Below are 20,495 nucleotides of genomic sequence, written 5' to 3'. Positions count from 1 at the left end.
GCCCGCCGTCAGGGGCCACCGTCGGGGCCCGCTGCGGCCCGTCGTCGGGGTGCCGCCATCGGGGCCCGCTACGGCCCATCGTCGGGGGGCCGCTGTGGGGCCGCCGTCGGGGCCTGCCGTGGGGCCGCCGCCTGGGGCCCGCCGTGGGGCTGCCGTCGGGGGCTCGCTGCGGGGGGGCCGCCGTCGCGGGGCCGTCGTCGGGGAGGGGCTGCCGCGAGTGGGATGGGGCGGGGCGGCCGGCCAAGGGAAGGGAAGGGACCCGCCGCCGGCCAAGGGAAGGAGATGGGCAGGGCGGGGCAACTGTTGGCCAAGGGAAGGGGACCACCGGCCAGCGACAGGCCAAGGAAAAAGAGGGAGAGAGAGAGGAAGAGAGAAGGAAGAGGGAGAGAGAGAAAGGAAAAGGAAAGAGAGAGGGGGCCGGCCAAGGGAAGGGGAGGGGAGGGGCGGCCACCGACAGCCCATTGGCGAACCAACCGGGGGGGGCACGTGGGCCCACCATCGGCCGTCTGTCGTCGATGGGCCAAGGAAAAAGAGGGAGAGAGAGAGGGGAAGAGGAAAAAGAGAGGGGGCCGGCCAAGGGAAGGGGAGGGGCGGGGCGGCCGCCGGCGGCCCACCGGTGGACCAACCGAGGGGGCCGCGGGGGCTCGCCGCCAGCCGTCTGTCGCCGACGGGCCAAGAAAAAAGAGGGAGAGAGAGAGAGGAAGAGGGAGAGAGAGGAAGAGGAAAGAGAGAGGGGGCCAGCCAAGAGAAGGGGAGGGGCAGGGCGGCCGCCGACGGCTCACCGACGGACCAACCCGGGGGGGCGTGCGGGCCCACTACCGGCCGTCCGTCGCCAATGGGCCAAGGAAAAAGAGGGAGAGAGAGAAAAAGAGGGAGAGAGAGAGGAAGAGGAAAAAGAGAGGAGGGAGCTCACCGCCATCGGGAGCTCGCCGCCATGCCGTCGGAGAGGAGAAAATGTCGGAGAAACGTCATAGAAGAGGGAGAAGAGTGAGAGAGGGGGTTTTTTTTGGGGAGGGTTTATGGTTCAAAAATGCCAAAAGAGATGGCATTTTCAAAATCGCCATTCTCTTTGGCATTTTCTTTCAAATTTTTTTATTTTTTTATTTTTTATGATATTTTTAATTTTTTTAGTTATTTTATGTCATTTTTTAATAAAAATATTAATTTAAAATGAGGATAGTAATTTGAAATGATAATTTTTTATTTGAATTAAAGTTAAATTTTTTTAATTTATAATTATAATTTTTATTTTTTTACAATTTTTTCTCTTTTATTCACTTCTTTTATGGTATTTTTTTTATTTTTTGGAATTCAAATTAAAATTTTTATAATTTAAAATTTTAATTTTATTTTTTTTTCCATTTTTACCCTTTTTGGTATTTTTTTTAGTTATTTTTTTCCTTTGTTTGGAATGTTTTTTAAAAAATTAAATTTAAATTAATTTAGTAATTTGAAATGATTTTTTTTTATTTGAATTATAATTATAATTTTTATTTTTTTAAATTCAAAATTATAATTTTTTATTTTTGAATTAGAATTAGAATTTCTATTTTTTTCAATTCAATTCTTTTCCCTTTTTTTATGATGTTTTTTATTTTTTTTTACACCAATTTTTTTCAGATATTTTTTTAAAAAATAATTTGAAATGGAAAAAGTAATTTGAAATGATATTTTTTATTTGAATTAAAGTTAAAATTTTTATTTTTTTTAATTTTAATTTATAATTTTAATTTTTTTTCCATTTTTTCCCTTTTTTCATTTTTCTTATGGCATTTTTTATTTCTTTTATTTTTTTGAATTCAAATTAAATTTTAATTTTTTTATAATTTAAAATTATAATTTTATTTTTTTCTATTTTTATTATTTTTTTGTTTTTTTGACATATTTTTTTTAGGTATTTTTTTCATTAGTATGGAATGTTTTTTAAATAAATTAATTTGAAATGAGGAAAGTAATTTGAAATGATATTTTTTATTTTAATTAAAATTAATATTTTTATTTTTTTTAAATTTAAAATTATAATTTTTATTTTTTTCTATTTTTTAGATTTTTTTATTGCACTTTTTATTTTTTTATTTTTTGGACATATTTTTTTAAAAAAATTAATTTGAAATGGAGAAAGTAATTTGAAATAATATTTTTTATTTTAATTAAAATTAAAATTTTTATTTTTTTTAAATTCAAAATTATAATTTTTATTTTTTTCTCATTTTTTTCTTTTTATGATATTTTTATTTTTTTAATTTTTTAAGTTTTTTTTTTGAGATATTTTTTTAAAAAAATTAGTTTTAAATGAAAAAAATAATTTAAAATGATGTTTTTTATTTGAATTAAAATTAAAATTTTATTTTTTAAAATTCATTCAAAATTATAATTTTTATTTTTTTTTATTTTTTTCTTCTTTTATGATATTTTTTAAAAAAATTAATTTGAAAAGGAGATTGTAATTTGAAATGATGATTTTTATTTGAATTAAAATTAAATTTTTTATTTTCTTAAAATTTAGAATTATAATTTCTATTTTTTTTCAAATTTTTTTATGGTATTTTTTATATTTTTTACATCAATTTTTTTTCAAATATTTTTTTAAAAAGATAATTTGAAATGGAGATCCTAATTTGAAATGATAATTTTTATTTTAATCAAAATTATAATTTTTATTTTTTTATAAATTTAAAATTATAATTTTTATTTTTTTATTTTTTTTGAAAAAAATTAAAATCATCAAATAAAATGATGTTTTTTAAAACGCCATTTGGAATGGCATTTTCAAAAACACTATTCCAAATGGCATTTTAAAAAATGCCATTTGATTTTATGATTTTAATTTTTTTTTTCGTTGTCTACGTGAAAAATAAGGAAAAAAGATGGGTGACGTGGCCATCATAAAATGTCATTCAAAATGACGTTTTATCCTGTTTGCATCAATTTGATAAATAAGTTAAAAATTAAATTATTTTTATAAATAATTTTTTTTAAAATTAATTAGGTAAAGCACTCGATGGGAGCTAGTGTCTTTTCTTTTTCTCGCTTTAGTTTATTCGATAAAAACTTGAAAATCTTTTATTTTTTGATAAGTCTTTTAGGTTCGGCCCTTCATTTCTCTTTCTTTCAGGAAAAAAAAATTGCAGTATCTGAGGCTTGGAGGCTAGACTACTCTTGCAGGGACATGCAGAAGAACTCAAGATGGAAAAGGTTGTGTACGCCCTTTATATCTACTATTCGCAATTCCAAATACTGATCTTTTCTACGCGCTCATTTACAATTTTATAGGATTCTGGAAACACGCCATGATGCCAATGTGCCCTCTCGAGTACATCCTATTTGCTTATCTAAGTACTTCGATGTATTATTTCTAAATTTCTGCAATTCCCACATGCGATCGCAAGTCACAAAACCTTGCTGCATAGTTGAAAGTACGAGGCAATCTAATTTATTTTAGTCAGTTAAACCTTGGACAATTTCAAAAATATGCTGAGGGGCCGTTCAGCAAAAGATTAACATACTAGTCATAACCACATTTTTTTTTTTTGAAAAATCCTATTAGATGGAAGGTTATCGCCATCTCCTATTGGCTACCAAGAGCATGTCTTTCCACAAGGCAAAAAGTGAAGATGAACCCTTTAGCGAATGCATTGATATTTTGAGTCGGTGGCAGCTTGCGAATATCGAAAAATCCATCTTTATGGATTCTCTTGAGATCTTGAGCAGCAGGTCAGTCGGACATTTCCAGAATCTCTAGAGATTAAACTAGAGAGGCGGCAGGCCTATACTAGGTTCAATGCTGTATATTATGCGGAGGGATAACACTAATGACAGCATTTTTTTTTTTTTTTTTTGATAATTTCAGGTCTTTTTCATTTAAAATAAGCAGGTATGCTCGCCATGATGCTTCCTTTCCGAGTCCATTGAGGATACCTGCACTACCTCCTCATCAAGTTCAGAGCTCCAAGAATGTGGGAACGGATACCTCACATAACAGTTACAGATGATTTTTGTAAGTTGTGATCTATAAAGCTCTGAACAATATCACCACCTTCCAACCAACACCAGAAAGATGCAATGACTAGAAAACCTGGTGTTAACATGTCGCTTGGTGTTGCAGCTCATGAGGATTAGCAACTTTGCTCCTCAACGCTGACAATGATCATGCAATGCATGCCAGCTGGTTATGTAGGTATCTGCCAGATAAATCATGCCTTCAATGCAAGCAGCAACTACATCCAGACTGACCCCATGAGCAGCTATTCGAAATACTACTCAGCAAAGCATACTGTATCTGAACCTGTAAAGTGCCGACAAAAATCAGAGCAGCTTAGGATATAACTTCTCAACCGCTCCACATGGATGCCAGTCCAATTATTTTGGGTTGATGGTCAAGAAGTCCTTAAAGTTGGGACAGCAGCAGATAGTCTTACAATCGCAAATCACATGTTCTGTAGCAGTGCTGTGGAACAGCTAATCTACCCAGCTATCTAAGCTCATCAGAATCACTTGATTGAAACTTGAAAGGTATCAACTACTTCATTCTCGAAGAGTAAACCATTGCATATTGAACTCAAGTATTCTGTGGACATGTTAGCATGCCGATAAAAGGGTGTGCAGGATTGTGCTTTGAGATTAAAAGCCATGTGACGGAGGGGAGCAGAGATAAAAAAAAAAGTAACAAATTTTCTAAAACCGAATATGAAGGATTATCCTATATTTAGCATAAGTTAACTGCTAACCCTAATTACAAAACAGCAACAAATTTACTTAAAACTGAATATGAAGGATTATCCTATATTAGCATAAGTTAATTGTTAACCCTGATTACAAAACAGCATTCAACATGAATTAAGCAAGATAGGTCCAAGTCCATTGTAGATCTAACATCTTATGCAGCAGCATCTGGATCTAATCTTCTTTGGATTGCAGCCGCAGCCTATGGTAGCAAAAACAGGGGGATAAGTGTAGATACGTAATCCTGCTAAAATGTGGAGTATAATAATCACTACTACGAAGCACTTACCTCAAAGTTTCCCAGCCTGTACTGATACATCATTTCTTCCCTCAAACGAGCCTGCTCCTTCATTGCTTGAGCCTAAGAATTCATTGAATTAGAAATAAGCAAAAAGTTTTGACACGATAACAAGAGGAGATGCTTTATTTCCGTGATAGTAAAGCTTCAGCATTGCATCCATGATTTCTGGTCAAGTCTTGTTGAAAAAACTTAATTGCATTGAGCAGGGGGCAAAACAATTTTTTTTTCTCATTTTCTCCATATTTTGTACATTTTCCACAAGGTTACAGGATACCTAGGAACTTTTCAAGAAAAAGTGTAACAAAGTTATCTGGAAAGGCCAGATACAATTCAGGGTACAAGCCAAACATAAGTCAGCTAGGTCAGCATGAGCTCCGCTTAAAATTGTTTGGGGCTAGCTTGAGATCAAGTCGAGCTCAAGCTAGGCTCATTAGGTGTCAAGCTGGCCTGAGCTTGGCTTGAATTATCTAAAAACACTGAACCAAGCTGAGCATTTCAATGATAACCAAGCAGGTAAACCGAAGGTAGGGAGAAAAGAAAAAAAAAGGGATAACCCAAATCCTCCATCTCTTCCCACTCATCCCGCTAATCCGCATTTCTCTTATCATGAACAAGTCCATAGATCAGAACTTTGACAGCCATGGTCATGGTGGAAGGAGGCAACATGACAAAGCTCCCAGAAAAGAAGGGAGAGGTTTGTTTAAAAGTTCGAGAGGAGGGGTTAGGTGAGATGAGAACAAGTAGAGGGTTGGCAGCAGCTGGAACATTCAAGGGAAAGCAGAGAAGAGTTGGGTGCCCTTAGTTTTCTGCTCATTAAAATAAGCTGTTAGATAAATATAATGGCTTCATTATCTACTAGCAAATAAATATTTGAGCTATTAGGTACAACTATAGCGACCAGATGTATTTCCTCCAAATTAAATTTGCTAGCAGTTAGAAATAAAAATAAAATTAACTTTTAGTTGATAAATAATTAATAAGTGCTATATTGTATAACATTTACATATTATTTTTTGAGCCATATTGATGGGAACGTGCTAAGAATATATCATGTTTGGCACATTCACTAAACCTAAAATTCAAGATAAACAAAAGCTTTTCGCGAACAGCTCATTCTTTTGATGGTCCTAAAAGCAGCAAGGAGTGAGGGCTCCTTTAGGTTTCCACATACAGCAAAAAGATTTACTGACCTACAAAAGATGGAACATATTGAGGATAATGTTCTATAATGAAGGTTTCACTTTGAATCAAACCCTATAGGCAACCAAAACTTGCTGATAAGGACTATTAAAGCAGGCCTGAGTCTGTTGGTGCTCGAGTTTTATACATTACAGACTTACAGCCCTCATCAGCAGGTAACATGCTTGTGCACCGGCAACAATAGTAAATGAATTCTTCATTTAGCATAAAACAAATAAGTCAATGATCTACTGAAATAGCAGTGCTATTATCATTCATAGAACAAAGTGAACTATTGTGTAAAATCCAGAATAATGAATTCTCGTTTTTAATTTCAAAAGGATCAGGGCTATAAATCACGGATGATATAAGTTATTCTTACCATTCCGCTTTGCATTGAGCACTTTAAAGCCTCCACCTGTTCCTCCTTCTGTCTTTCACGCTCTCTCAGCAATTCTTGTCTGCAAAGATAATTAACTTAAATATTAGCCCAAACTAACCAATCTATAATTATATAAAGGTTTTCTTGAATAGGAAATAGCACAGAATGAAATATCATCTATAAGAATTTTAATATTTGGAATCATGTGTGTACAAGCGCATAACTTTACTAGCTGATACAAACATACAGCTTAGAGTGGATGCTGAGTCTATCTGGCATACATGCACAAAGTAGGAAGGATATACAGATCTAATATATGACAAAAAGTGATATAGCAATCATATCATTGCATTAGAGAACTTTCATTGTCATATATAAGAAGCAGAGGAAATCACCTTTATGGGCGTCATACTGATAAATAATAATCCATTTGGCATAGAGTAATTCCATACCCTGGCTCCATACTGAACAAGTTTTTATAAACAACCCAATTTTGTTGATGCATGACTACATAACAAGACAGCCTGACTAGCCTTAAACAAAAGATTTTAAAATTTTAACCAATGTTTTGTCTTTCTTCAGCTTCATGCTAATCTCTTAAGCCAATTTGCTGACGACAGGTTCATTATCTGATATCTAGTCCATCATTAAGCTTACTCTTTATCTGACATCTAGTCCATCATTAAGTTTACTAATGGAGATAATACAGATTATTACTATTATATTATTGATTGAGAGATGATAGTTCTTGCTGTATATTATGCCTTTTTCCTCACTTAGTAAGAAAAAAGATAAAAAAAGAAAAAAGACACAAGATGAACTATTCATCAAGCAACCGAAAGTGATCCATCCCTTTTATGCGCAGTTAAATTATTGGAACACAGATTCCCCCCAACCCTAGATCAAATTTCTCATAACTCACGTTTCAAGCTATTTTCTTTTGTTATCCATGGAATTAAAGGAGAGACAAACTTAACCATGTCAGGTTTCTCCAAAAAGCTAATTTAACATTGTAATCCAGGATCTAGTTGAAGTAGTAGGAAGTTAGTAATAATGAACAGCGCATAGCAGTTGAAATAAATTGAGAGGGTCAGACATGAATCATCCCTTCACAGACCCTATTCAAGCAAAGTGGTGCATAGCAAATCTTTCTGATTGCAGATTTTCAATGAGACAAGATGAACAACAAATATCACTGACATTTCCTGGCTCGTTAACTAAGTTTGCCCATCCTAGAAGATCATAAAATCCCTTCGCACCTCCATTTCTGTCTAGGTACCATATGTAATCCAAACATAACTACAAAGGCATTGCCTCCAAAACACTTGCCACTATACACCCAATGGCCTTTTAGCATTGACAATACTCTTGAAACCACTTTTGACCCCATTAGGTTTAGGTTCCCTAAAGAACAACCATCCTAGTTAATCTCCACTTTCAACTGATATTAATCTTCCAGATTGTTTTAAGATGTGTATTTGCACACTAAGCATACAAAATGAGTTTAATCCTACTGGTGGTTTTATTTGAGGAAATTTGTCTCCATATGTGAACCGCAATGTTATTTTTTTTCCTGGGCTTTGTCCTCCGCAGACCTTCTAATTTGCACCTTCAAAGTCACATAGCCACATTGAATTTTCCATACTTGCAGCTCATGAAGCTTTCTAGAGATGACAAGGGAAAAAACCCTTATAAATTGGCAACTGACTCAAAATTGTTGTAGCTACTTAACTTTGCCAATTGTTTGTCCATTTTACCCATCATACATGCTCATTCCTACATACTGTACAAAACATTATGGTTTCTGATGTGGGACCAAATAGGGATAGCCTAATGCATGAGGACTCACAAAATAGGTCTGACAGGGTTTTTGTTTATATTAGTCACCTGCTATCCAAGCTCTGAGATTGGAAGGACTAGCTTTTATTTCTTAGGAAAACAGAGGATCAAATGGCCCTGGTCTAGGGTTATATGAGCAAAGGATGATGGGAGAAATCAAGATCCAGGTTTTTCGAGGTTCAATTGAATAATTCACTATAAGCTTATAACCAAAATTCAGCAATTAGTGCACATGGACATAAAAAGGCGCAGCAGCTTCCAGATTTAAACAGTCAAACTATAGAGAAGAAGATCCTTCGTCATGAAAACTACCAGGTATTTCAGTGCAGGGATTAAGTACAATCAGTCTACAACAGATACCAAAGGAAAACTGAAACATGATAATCCGGGTATTTCGCTGCAGTAATTAAGTACAAGCAGTCTATCACAGATACCAAAGGAAAACTGAAAGTTGATAATAACCTATGAGATAACAGCAGTGAACAGTTAATAGAACATAATATGAGAGCAGAATTAGTAGATAAGAGAAAACAAGAAAGTGGGGAACAATTATGAAAGATAGGGGATGGAGAACAGTTGAATGACAACTTCCCTTTTTCCTTAAATTTTCTAGCATGCATGACTTCTGCATAGTAGACCAATCAGACCCTCAATCCTCTCCTAATCTGAAAAAAGAAAATCACAAGAAAGTCCTGCTAATCCACCAACACATTTGAGCTCCACTAGGATCCAATAAGCTGAATTAGTGTCATGCTACTGTTCATGTGAACAATAACTAGCCTCTTATTAACATTCAGAAAAAACAATTCAAAAACAATGTATTAAAGAAACTAAAAGCTACTCAATCAGCAATAAATTTGAGGTTCTTGCAGTTGCGCCTAGCATCATGAATCTTCCTTGCAGCAAGGAAGGCCCTAAAATACCCCAACTCCCAAGAAACCTTGCGATCCCAGCACTCCATGGGTTCGAATAGCAATCTGATTGCTTTAGAAGCTGTTCTTTTTGTAGCCACTGAAAACCTCTCTTAGGCCTTAGCAATCTGATTGCTTTCATATTGAAGACGATCAGAATTTCAATGGCTCGAGGATGCATACAAAGCATTTGGCCACTTCTCCACACCTCTATGCAATGCCCTGATCAGCTGGTGCATTTGCTGATAAGGCCCAACTTATTGTAAATTCCAGCCCCAAATAGAAGACTGAAAAGGTTATCCACCCTGAAGCTGGAAAAAGTGGTGAAGATAAGAGAACCAACAGTGAAGATGAAGAAGTACAGCATTGCATCATTCTCCAACCACTTTTCACCACACATCGAGAAGATGATCACGTAGATTAGAGGTGAAGCAATACTTTCCAGAGAAGAGTATGATGCACTGGACAGCTATTCACCATGATGCTCGTTTCTGGGAGATGAATCAGTGTAGTCAAAAATGTTGTTCATAAGTTGAAGCTGAAGGCCAAGCCACACCCAAATCCCTGCAAGATAGGGGTGCACCAATTTCAAAGTTCATGAGAGGTGTTTGGTCACTTGTTCAATTGGAGGGCTTGTGGACCCAATGTAGTGTGATCTGCTGCCAATTAAAAGGTTGCATACTCCTAGAGAAACTGCAGGTTTTCTATAAGAAATTACAGCATGATGGTTTTGCAAATACAGTCTTCAACAAAGAGTCCTACATGACAAATGTGCCCACCAAGGATCTTCAAAAAATGAAGTTAAAACAGATTGCCCGGATATTCCTTCTGTTACATGTCAGCTCAAGTGGAGATAGCTTGTTGGATCCCTTCCCCCAACTTGACAGGGTGAGCTTTTCCAAGAGAGGTGAATTGATGCAGCTGTCATCAAAGATCGACTACTAATGCCCAAGGGAGGGTTCAACAGGGAACAAAAATCAGCTCCAAAAGCAACAGATGGCTGTTCAGACTCATAGAGGGCTATAAGATCATGAGGATATTGGCAATCAGGGTACTTTCAGCCCCCGTCTGCTGAAAGGAACATCTGTGAAGCAAGGAACAACTAGAATTTCATCCAATGACCAAATTATTTCATGATTGACTAACTTTTAGTTTCTATTTTGATACATTGTTCTCAAGCTGTTTTTTTGAATGTTAATAAAAGGTCAGTTAATGTTCACATTAATAGTACGTGCTATAATAACATGTTGTTCAGGAGCCCTAATAGAGGTCAGATAGGTTGGTCAATTAGCAAAGATCTTGAAGGGATTTGCCTCTATATTCGTAAAAGTCCTAGACAGACTCAACCTAAGAAAAATGAGGGATTTTAGTGGCCATCAACGTGCCTTGATTTTGGGCATCCAAAATCATGCATGCTGGAAAATTCTATGTAAGGAAAGAAGGCTGTCAGCCAACTGTTATCCCTCCCTTCCCTATAACCCATATTTCTTCACCTTTTTACTCTACTAACTCAACTCTTTGTATCATATTTTGTTAACTGTTCACTGCTATTATTTTCTAGATTATTATCATATCTTAGTTTTCCTTTGATATCTCTATTAGTACTTAATTATTGCATAGAAACACTTGGTAGTTTTGATATGGTAACATCTTCCTTTTAATATCAATTGGGATTTCTATACTTAATTTCTCTATTGTGTGATTGTTCAGAGCTGAAAGTCTTGCTGCGTCTTTAAATTTGTGTGCATTAATTGTTGAATTCTGGTTATAGGCTTATCATGAACTATTTGATTGAGCCCTAAAAGCCCTAGATCTTGATCTCCCCCATCCTCCTTTACTCATATAACCTGAGAGCAAAAGTATTTGATCCTTTAATTTCCTAGAAAACAAAAGTTAGCTGTTTGTTGCTCCATTATCAGATATTGGACAGCAAGTGACTAATTTAAGTAAAAAACTTGTTGGACCTATTTCATGGGTCCTCTTGCATACTGCAGGATATACCTATTTGGTCCTACATCAGTTGCCATCAGAGCATCTACCAACAAAAGTATTGCTTACTCTTACCAATCGATCATGTTGTTTTGATCTAACAAGAATTCTTAGGAGAATATAATTTCAAGATCATATACAAAAATACAGTTGCATAATTCATTCCTACAAATATATCCACATCCCATGTGGGAAGGGTAGCTGCATCTTTCCATAATACGCACTTGATCTGATGGTTCATGTCAAGACATTAATTATCAAATAAACTGCCACGGCCAGTTAATAAGAAATTTTCAGAACAGACAGCATAAAGCTATAACTTTAATTTACATGTAAGAAGAAACTGCTGCACTAGCTATTTACTGCAGAGACAACTGGAATTATCAAATGACAAAACAGCACAATGTTTTATGGGAAATATTCAATAGACAACTACATACCGACGTTGTTCTTCATCATCAAAAATTGTACGCTCCGTTTCTTGGACTTTCTTTAAACCTTTTTTCTTTTCTTTTTCCATCGTACGTCGATGATGGGCATCTAAATCATAGTATCTGCAACAATGGTAACAACAGAAAACCGAATTTGTTAGGAAGATGGGTGTATTTGTAGTAACAATTCCAAAAATCACACCTTCAATTCCACTTGACTATAGGAAGTGAGGTTCAACCATTTCTCATTTTTGTATTCCCTCATACATTAATGCTCATCCACACATAATAATTTTATACAAGAACACTTAATAAAGATGCAAAAATGAAGCCTTGCTTTGGAGGCTCTTAAAAGTAACTAAAAACTGGAGCTTATAACACTGAGGCCTTCATATTTCTGGAAAGGGCATTTTATATCCATAATAGGCCCATATATCAGAAAAGTTGGAAAGATAACCACTGGCATCAAGATTATTGTGCAACAGAATAAAAATATTAATGTGCTTTCTGAATAGAATGTTTTATCTTAATAGTGACATCCATAATATAATAACAAGTTGGAAGTGTCTGACATCCATAACAGAAGAACAACATGCAACATTAGAGGCTAAATTGAAACTGAAACATGCCAAGGGAAAGTTAAACTTGGATCAAACTTTATTCAAGAAATTCTAATCACCTTTGTCATGCAAAACTGCATGTTTTTCCTTCAGTAATTTAATAACGAGGTTTCCGTAGAAGACTTGAGACTTGCAGATTGGAGTATTTAAGGTAACCTCTACTAATTCAACAATAGTGATGATGATTACGTTATGATAATAATAGAATTTTACTGATCTTGTAAGAAACCAAGGAAGAGTACAGAATTAATGGCATCATTAATAGGTATGGTGCTTGACTAAAAAGGATCATAATTGAAGAGGTACATCAGAATCTCCCACTTGTATGAAAGGCCCTATAGGAATCATAATATTACATACATCTGCAACCCAAAGATTCCAAGCCCATTCCTCAAGAAAGAATTTTTTGAATTGATAAAAATAGGATGATATACAAATTTTACTAAATTACTTTAAAATCATAAGCCAAATTCAAAAGCTATGAGCAGCGTATTGGAAGAGAATTTTAAATCATGAGAAAATGTCAGAGACACATCTGAGTTTAGGCTAAGGTTACCCATGAAACTTTTTATTAGTTAGGCAATGGATAGAAAGATTCAGAGCCAACAGAGAATCTGCCAATCATCATTATCAGCTTGAAGAAAGAATATGAGAGTATCACAGTAGGTAATTTAGTAGGCCCTAAGAAAGGAAGATGGGCTAGGATGATGCACTCAATCGTTGTGGATATGTATGTAAAAAAAGTGACAAGCATGAAAAGCAACCATGCTGACATAAAAGTTCCATTTACACTGGGCCTGCATCAAGGATGAATGTAAAACTTGTCTGTCTATACTAGTCAGATGAGAACTTATTATTTATATTTGAAATAATGGAATATGGCGATGATACTTGCAAATGAAATTTCATTGACTGATAAAAGTTTGAGACTAAGTGTTATTTGAAACAAAAAGTGAGGCACAAATCAAAATGCATGTCCAAGAGATAATCGTGGGACGGTTAATTTCATTATCTTGGATTCAGGATGTAAAACAATGGGAAAATATACTACCACCTATCTAAGTTAAGAGTTAGGCAGATAACTGGTGAAATTAAGAGTCGAGCAAATAACTAGAGAAATGTTTGTGGGATCGATGCATACTTTGAGATAAGCCCCATAGTTTTATATGCTTTCAAAGTTCCAGGCAAGAAAGCAAGCCAAGAAAACCAAGACTAAAATTAATAAGCAGGTTGAGATGGATAAGTATTTATTACAAATGGGAATTCTAGGGACAAAGTTAGTACCCTCTAGGTGGCATAGAAGTTGCATTATTGGAGAAAGAAATAACAAATAAGTATATGAGATAGCATGACATGTTCAACAAACAACTGAGTTGGCCTGTTAAGGAGATGTCATAGGGTTAGCAAACGAGGAGAAGACCAAAAGTAACATGGCTAAAGTTGGGACCAATGATAAACGATCGAGCAAAGCTTGCAGCAATGGCAAGGGTTGCCCCCTAACAGGAATTACTGCAAAAGAAAGATTCATAAGGACAACCTGGGATAGTTGGGACAGAGGTTAATGCTAATGGATATCATTTAGGGATAAGAGCAATGGTGCAATATGTGAGATCCAAGGATAGTTAGCAGCCTTATACACAAAATTTCAACACTACAAGAAAAATATAGAGATCAATTCTTGCTAAAGGAATCTGACTCACAGTGGCACATTTATATTTTCAAGATGACATAAAGCTAATACTAGTCCTCTAACACATAAAAAGGTCTGATTAGGATAAAATATGAAGTATGGTCAACTAATTGATCAACAAAACATTTGATTCATTGACGTATGGATTAGTAAATAAGGCTAAATGAATGGACAAACAATAAGCATTGAAAGCTCATATAATAATAATCCTAAAGCTTAAAAACCCATGAGGTGGAAAAGTCCACCAAGCCTGCTAGAACAGCACAATATGCAAAGACAAGGGCATTACTCATGCTACTGCAAACTTGTGCTTGGTAAAGGTCTTTGTCAAGTTAAAAGATGAGCCAAATGGTGGTAGAACTGTAATAACAAAATTCTGAACAGAAACCTCAAAGCCAAGAACTGAAGGATCCTGCAAGTAAAATTGTTTTCCGGGCAAGACTACAATAATCGGCTAAAGAAGAAGACAGAAAAACAGGAATTTATGCAATCAATCTGGTGAATTAAGTTAAATCATGAATTGACAAGAAGATTCTCTAACAAGGCTCAAACTCAAGTTTCCAGCACAGTCAGAATTGACACAATTGTTAGCAATCATGATACTGTTAATAAAGCAAGCAAAATTGCTTCATAGCATAAAGCATATCTGGCAATAGAATATAAAGCGACAAACTCCTAGGTGGTGCACATAGTCAGACAACTATATAAATCCCTAAACAAAACAGCAGCATTCGCAAGCTGTCTGAAAGGATCAATTGTAAACGCATTTAAGCAACATCACGTTCAACTAGAACAAATTTCACCAATCAACTCAACGTCACTTTTATGATGGAGGCCAAATGATGCAGCCTGAGGGCAATGACTGCAAGAAAGAGTGTTTGGAGACCCTTTTGGTAGACAAGTTAGGATTTCTTAGGTGATTTCTGGATATAGTCCAGAAACTTTAGCATGCAATGAGACCTAATAATAGCACTTGAACCACTAGATTAGGGATTTCTACAATTTTATGGCACAAAACAAGAACTAGGGTTTCAATATCTTCCTGAATTTTCTACATCCAGAATCTCAACAATAAAGTGCAACAAACACAAGATCAATGTTCGGTAGTGTTATATCTACCAATAGACAGCAATTAGATCAATCTTTGAACAGTCATGTGAGAAGGCTGCATATCAAATAAAGGATTGACAACAGAATTAATGAGATTATAGAAAAAAATTAAAGCATAATAAATAATGATGACAAGAAAAGGTGTAAGAACACGGGGAAAGAGGACGATAGGGAGAGCAAACAGGAGAGGATGTAGGTGACACAAACAACACACACACACACACAGAGACAGAGAGTAGGTAAGCAAGCACCTGGAAGACTTTCTTCAGTTTTAATCTCCAAGAACAGCAGTATAATGACTCGCAAATGGCTTCATAAATAACAGAAATCCTTAATACTAATTAACAAACTAACCCCATGAACTAAGAGTTATTTTTCACAATTTTTGTAGCATGAACAGCACTGCTACAATGTCACACCTTATCAAGCCATCAAACAAGGTCTGAGATCTTCTGATCTCAGCCTACAAGTAACCTACTAACAACGAAAATAAAGCAAACTAGAGCAAAATTAAAAGCAAAAACTGGATATAAAAGCAACCCTGAAGATTCATAGACCCTATGATGAATTACCAAAGAAGCAGAAAATGACATAAAGCCACCGCCCCTCACATCATAACTGAAGGATTGTTAATAACCCCAAAAGATGGAAGACTAGCACATAGTACGAATGAGGTAACATAGCATGCAATGTCATAGTTCAGATAATATGTGTGTTCATCATTGAGATGTATGCAATGCTTAGGAATATAGCCTTAAACAATGTTTCATAATTCAGTTTTTAACTTACATAAGATATCTGCCATGCCATATTCATTTACATAGTCAACACAAGAGGGGGAAAAAAAAGACAAAGTAAAATATTATAGAGTAATATAATAAAGCCAAAGCGAACTTTGCAATTATATACAACTATAGCATGGTCAAAGATATTAGAGATAGTTATATATTTGCACACAAAAAAGGACAAAATGTATCTTGTTAGAACATTTAAGCATTAATGCAGATGAAATTATCTTTCATCTGTAACATAAAATTTAGAGAAGAGACTTACTTTTTGGATGGAAATGTAGCAGTATTATAATCCTCCATAAATCTGTGAAAGAGAAAAAAACAATAATGTCAAAAACAGCAATGTCTCTTGACATATCCAAAAGTACAGAACAAATTTAACTACAGAATGATTTTACAGTATTTCCCCATAACTCTTCAAAAACACAGCCAACAGAATAGAATTATCTTAAATAATTTTTTATAGCTTACTCTTTGAACATTTTCTTCTCTTCCCAGTTCGATAATGTTTCCAAATTCACCTGCAGTTCATATATAAAGAAATTAAAAAGTTGAGGGATACTATCGAATTCCAGAAGAGTTTTACAGGTCATCGTGAAGGTGAAAAAAAACATTATCGAACAAGGTAAAAAAAACATGGCAAATTTCCTTTTGTCTGGAATACCAGCATGATTAACAAAGACACATAATGGATCTTGTGCTTTTGGTGCTAAATCTATCCATCTAACTTTGAATGAAGGAATCGCTTCATCATAAGAGTTAAAAAAAATAAACCACAAATTAAACAAGTTAAATTCAGGGCAAAAAGTTAAAAAGAATCTAAAGACCAAAAGATGAAAGCTTCTTAAAATGATTTTAATGCCTTTGCACAGCTGTTTAATTTTCAAGACTTTGCCCATTGTTTTAGTCTGTTTCCAAAATCTCCAAGAATCATGAAGAGCTTAGGGAGAAATGGAGAAGCAATAAGAAGTTGTTAGTGCATTGACATGCGTCAGGACAATTTGCACAAATTAGGCACGTTAAGCATGACTTGTCTCAGATACCCGTCTCGTGATTGAACTCGAGTATGATCGAGATTTGTCTCCATGGAGTAAAATTAGTTTCACAGCTGTGAATGAAAAGTTCAACAGGTCACATAAATCTGCATAATTATAAAATACTGCTATTTTTGCTCATAAACAGAACTAGATTCATACACAGAAACGACCAAAAACAATAAAGTTCCATTTCTGATAAATAAGGTGGTTTACCACAGACCTGATGTCAATAAAAAAATTTACTCAATTACTAATATGCACCCTCAAGTAGACAAAGAAAAAAAAAAAACAAAAGCCCACTTCCCTCTATAGAGTCAGCTAAAATGACCAGTATATCATCAAAAGAAGTTAAAGAACATCTTATGAGCATTCCTCATAATGATATCAACCTCTACAACTAGTTCCAAATTCTTGACCAAGGTGACTAAGAAGAAGAGAAGGGTTTACTAAGAAAACCAAGAGGTCAGTCACAAGTAGGCACACCTATCCTAATAGTTATACAATTTATGCTCGTACTCAGAAACAACAATTCTATGCTCCTCTCAACTTGTAACAAGTGTAGAATGCAAAAGTAAGCATCCGTATTCATCTCAAAAGCACAAAACATAAGCTAAGAAGTCAAAATGGCAACATAAACATGCAACCCAAGAATTAAAAGAAAGTTTAACCGTGAAGAAATATTAAAGATACTCTTTGTAATGCCTTCGCCTGATGTAATCACAATGCATAACAGGAAGGAGTTAAACATGTGTAGCACATAAAGGAAGTACCTGCTTCACTTCTGCTAACCATGCAGTAAATTCTGGCCGTTTATTCCTACAAAAAGATACAAAGAATTCAGACAATATATCCAGTATCCATCAATTAATAAATATGCTGACAATTCAGAGCATTGCGTTGGAAAGAGAACTTATTTTTATACCTTATATGTCACTCCTTTACCCACCAATTGAATAAATTTTTACTGCATTGCAGATAAAATTAATTTAACCAGCTCGTGTATAACATTGCAAAGAGGTACTAATAGAACAATCAGGAACATAAACATATATTTTTGCATCTCAAAAAACCGCATGAGATTGTGATATCCAAGGAAGAGTTACAGGTGTTTATAAATGCTTGGGATAAAAAAAAACTTGACTGTTAAATAGTTAAATTAACTGCATCCGTAGGAAATTTTGTTCAAATAAAAAAAACTTCTTTTACATCAAATCAGTGCATGACCGTACAATTACAAATTCACCATTATATAGAATGAACGATCCAGGTTCCATCAACAAAAGAGAAGAAATTTTGCAATTATAAACACTCACCACATATCGATTTCCTTGATGATACCATACTTCCCCCACGAATTGGTGACCGCCCCCCTCATGGCCCCTTCTTTCTCTTTCTTCTTCTTCTTCTTATCTTTCTTCCTCCTCCTCCTCTCCTCCTTCTCCCTCTTCCTCTTCTTTTCCCTCTCCCTCTCTTTCCTCCACCTCTTCTCCCTCTCCCTCTCCCTTCTCCTCCTCTCCTTCCTCCTTCGCCGCCTCGCCTCCCCCTCGCTCTCCTCTGAGTCCGAATAAGAGCTCTCCGACTCCGACTCTCCCCCAGAATCCTCGCTCTCCGAGTAATCCGAATACGAATCAGAAGAAGAGGAATCATCGTCTCCGGAACCACTCTCCGAGCCACGACCCCTCCGACGGGAGCCTCTCCTCGAGCTCCGGCTCCTCCTCTTCTTCTTTGCTCGGACCTTATCGTCGCCGGAATCGCTGGAATCATCGTCGCTGCTGCTCTTGTCCTTCTTCCTCTTGGATTTCTTGTGGCGATCTCGATCTCTTCTCGAGGACGGCTCGTCGCCTCGGCCGTCGTCCTCCTTCTCCTCTTCTTCTGGTATCGATCCGTTCCGATCCTTCGCCATTTCTAGATCTAGGGTTTTATTTTTTTATTTTTTTTTGGTAGGGGATGATTACAGGAGAGGAGATGGAGGTCCTCGGCCTAAATAGAGCAGCAGAAGAGCTCGGCACCGGCGGCAAGAAGCAAGAAGCACAAGATAGTGATTTCTTTACGGACTTCTCTTTGGACCGTTCGATTTTATGATTTGGCTGATTAACATCGCTTTTGTCGATAATGTTGCTGATTTATGATCCTGGGGTCTTATGGTGGTTAAATCATGGGTATAGAGTTGCCACGTGACATAATCATCTTAGGGCTGGTTTGGCGGCATCCTTGTCTCTTTGGACGCTCTCTTGCGCGCCGTGCTTGTAAGATGGCTTGCAGCTGAAGATCACGAGATTTTTTTTTTTTTTGTTTTTTTTGGTACAAACGAATGCTCACACTGATATAGTACGAATATACTCCAGAAAATTAAAAAACGGGACATCCCACAATACTCAAAGATAGACCTGATCCTGTGAGATACAGTCGTCAATATATTCAATCACATGAAAGGAGACCCGGTTAATGGCACTATTCATCTTCAAAAAAAATTATGTTAAAATCATAATAAAGTCACAAAAAAAGATTTCAATATCCTAAAAAAAAATGAATGAGCCCCGACTGTATCATATTGCTCCAAAACTAATCTATCATGATAGTATAGTCTCTCTCAATAATGATCATCTCTGCCCATAGTTGCTATCAGATAAAGATAATGTCAGCCCAAACGGCGTGAAGCTCAACACTTAGAATATAAGGCTCAAAAAGATGTGATCTCCTACCACCAGTAATTTAGTATCATGTCCTTAGATGACAAAGTCAATACCACCCCCCACCATCTCTCATGCTGTCGTCAAAGTTTATCTTGATATATCTTAAAAGAGAAGGCCCCCTAAAAATGTAAAATCCTCCAGATTGCTGTGGGAGCAGCATAGAGGCTCCAGAAATCGGAGGCATCAAGGTATGGGCTGGTAGTGTCGAAGCGACTATATTCAACGGCCAAGCAAAGAATCCTCTCCAACATGCGGTGAGCAGGAACCACCTCAACATCAAAGATCAGGTTATTTCTGGAAAGCTAGATCTTGTAGGTGACATACACCATCCTATCCCCTAAGCACAGGTAGCCCTCTTAGCAGTACTCCGACGGATCACATCCAGAAAATAGTCTAATCAAGGATCACTGCTCACCTCCCACGACTGATCGCCCATCCTCCTCCATATCATCTTCGCTCTCAGGCACCACAGAAGGGTATGTGCCATCAACTCATCCTCTAGTCCGCAGATCAGGCAAGCCACCGCAAGCTCCATACCCTTGTCCCTGAGTAAGGTGTGCATCGAAAGTCGGTTTCAAGCAACCTTCTAAAGAAAGAGTCTTATCCTGGGATGAGCAGTCACCCTTCAGATCTAGGCTGTCTCAATCCTAATACTCATTGCAGGTTTGTAAATCTCAGACAAATCTCTCATGGGAGCTCTTGGGCAGCAAGAAAGGCCCCGCACCCTCAAATCATATTTATGGTGGATAGGAATCAGGATGGTAAGGATCTGATCCATAAGTGGGCCCCCAAATAGATGG

General features: G+C 36.5%; 1 protein-coding gene across 2 annotated transcripts; it reads right to left on the bottom strand.

Moving 5' to 3' along the window:
* Nucleotides 1-4,670: 4,670 nt before the first annotated feature.
* LOC105042849 (uncharacterized) lies at nucleotides 4,671-19,128 on the bottom strand. Of its 2 annotated transcripts, XM_010920189.4 has the most exons (8): nucleotides 18,316-19,120; nucleotides 17,773-17,818; nucleotides 16,437-16,486; nucleotides 16,228-16,269; nucleotides 11,764-11,877; nucleotides 6,585-6,663; nucleotides 5,012-5,083; nucleotides 4,671-4,924 (listed from the first exon to the last, which is right to left on the bottom strand). In XM_010920189.4, exons 1-8 carry the CDS (start codon nucleotides 18,903-18,905, stop codon nucleotides 4,877-4,879), a joined length of 1,041 nt encoding a protein of 346 aa, XP_010918491.1. In that variant the 5' UTR covers nucleotides 18,906-19,120; the 3' UTR covers nucleotides 4,671-4,876. The 2 variants fall into 2 exon arrangements, with proteins under 2 accessions (XP_010918491.1, XP_073112597.1); XM_073256496.1 differs by lacking the exons at nucleotides 4,671-4,924; nucleotides 5,012-5,083; nucleotides 6,585-6,663 and adding an exon at nucleotides 6,670-9,088 and having other exon boundaries at nucleotides 18,316-19,128.
* Nucleotides 19,129-20,495: the final 1,367 nt, after the last annotated feature.

Source organism: Elaeis guineensis, chromosome 4 (genome assembly GCF_000442705.2).
Source record: "Elaeis guineensis isolate ETL-2024a chromosome 4, EG11, whole genome shotgun sequence".
Taxonomy (NCBI): Eukaryota; Viridiplantae; Streptophyta; class Magnoliopsida; order Arecales; family Arecaceae; genus Elaeis; species Elaeis guineensis.
This window is presented reverse-complemented; position numbering and strand designations above follow the sequence as displayed.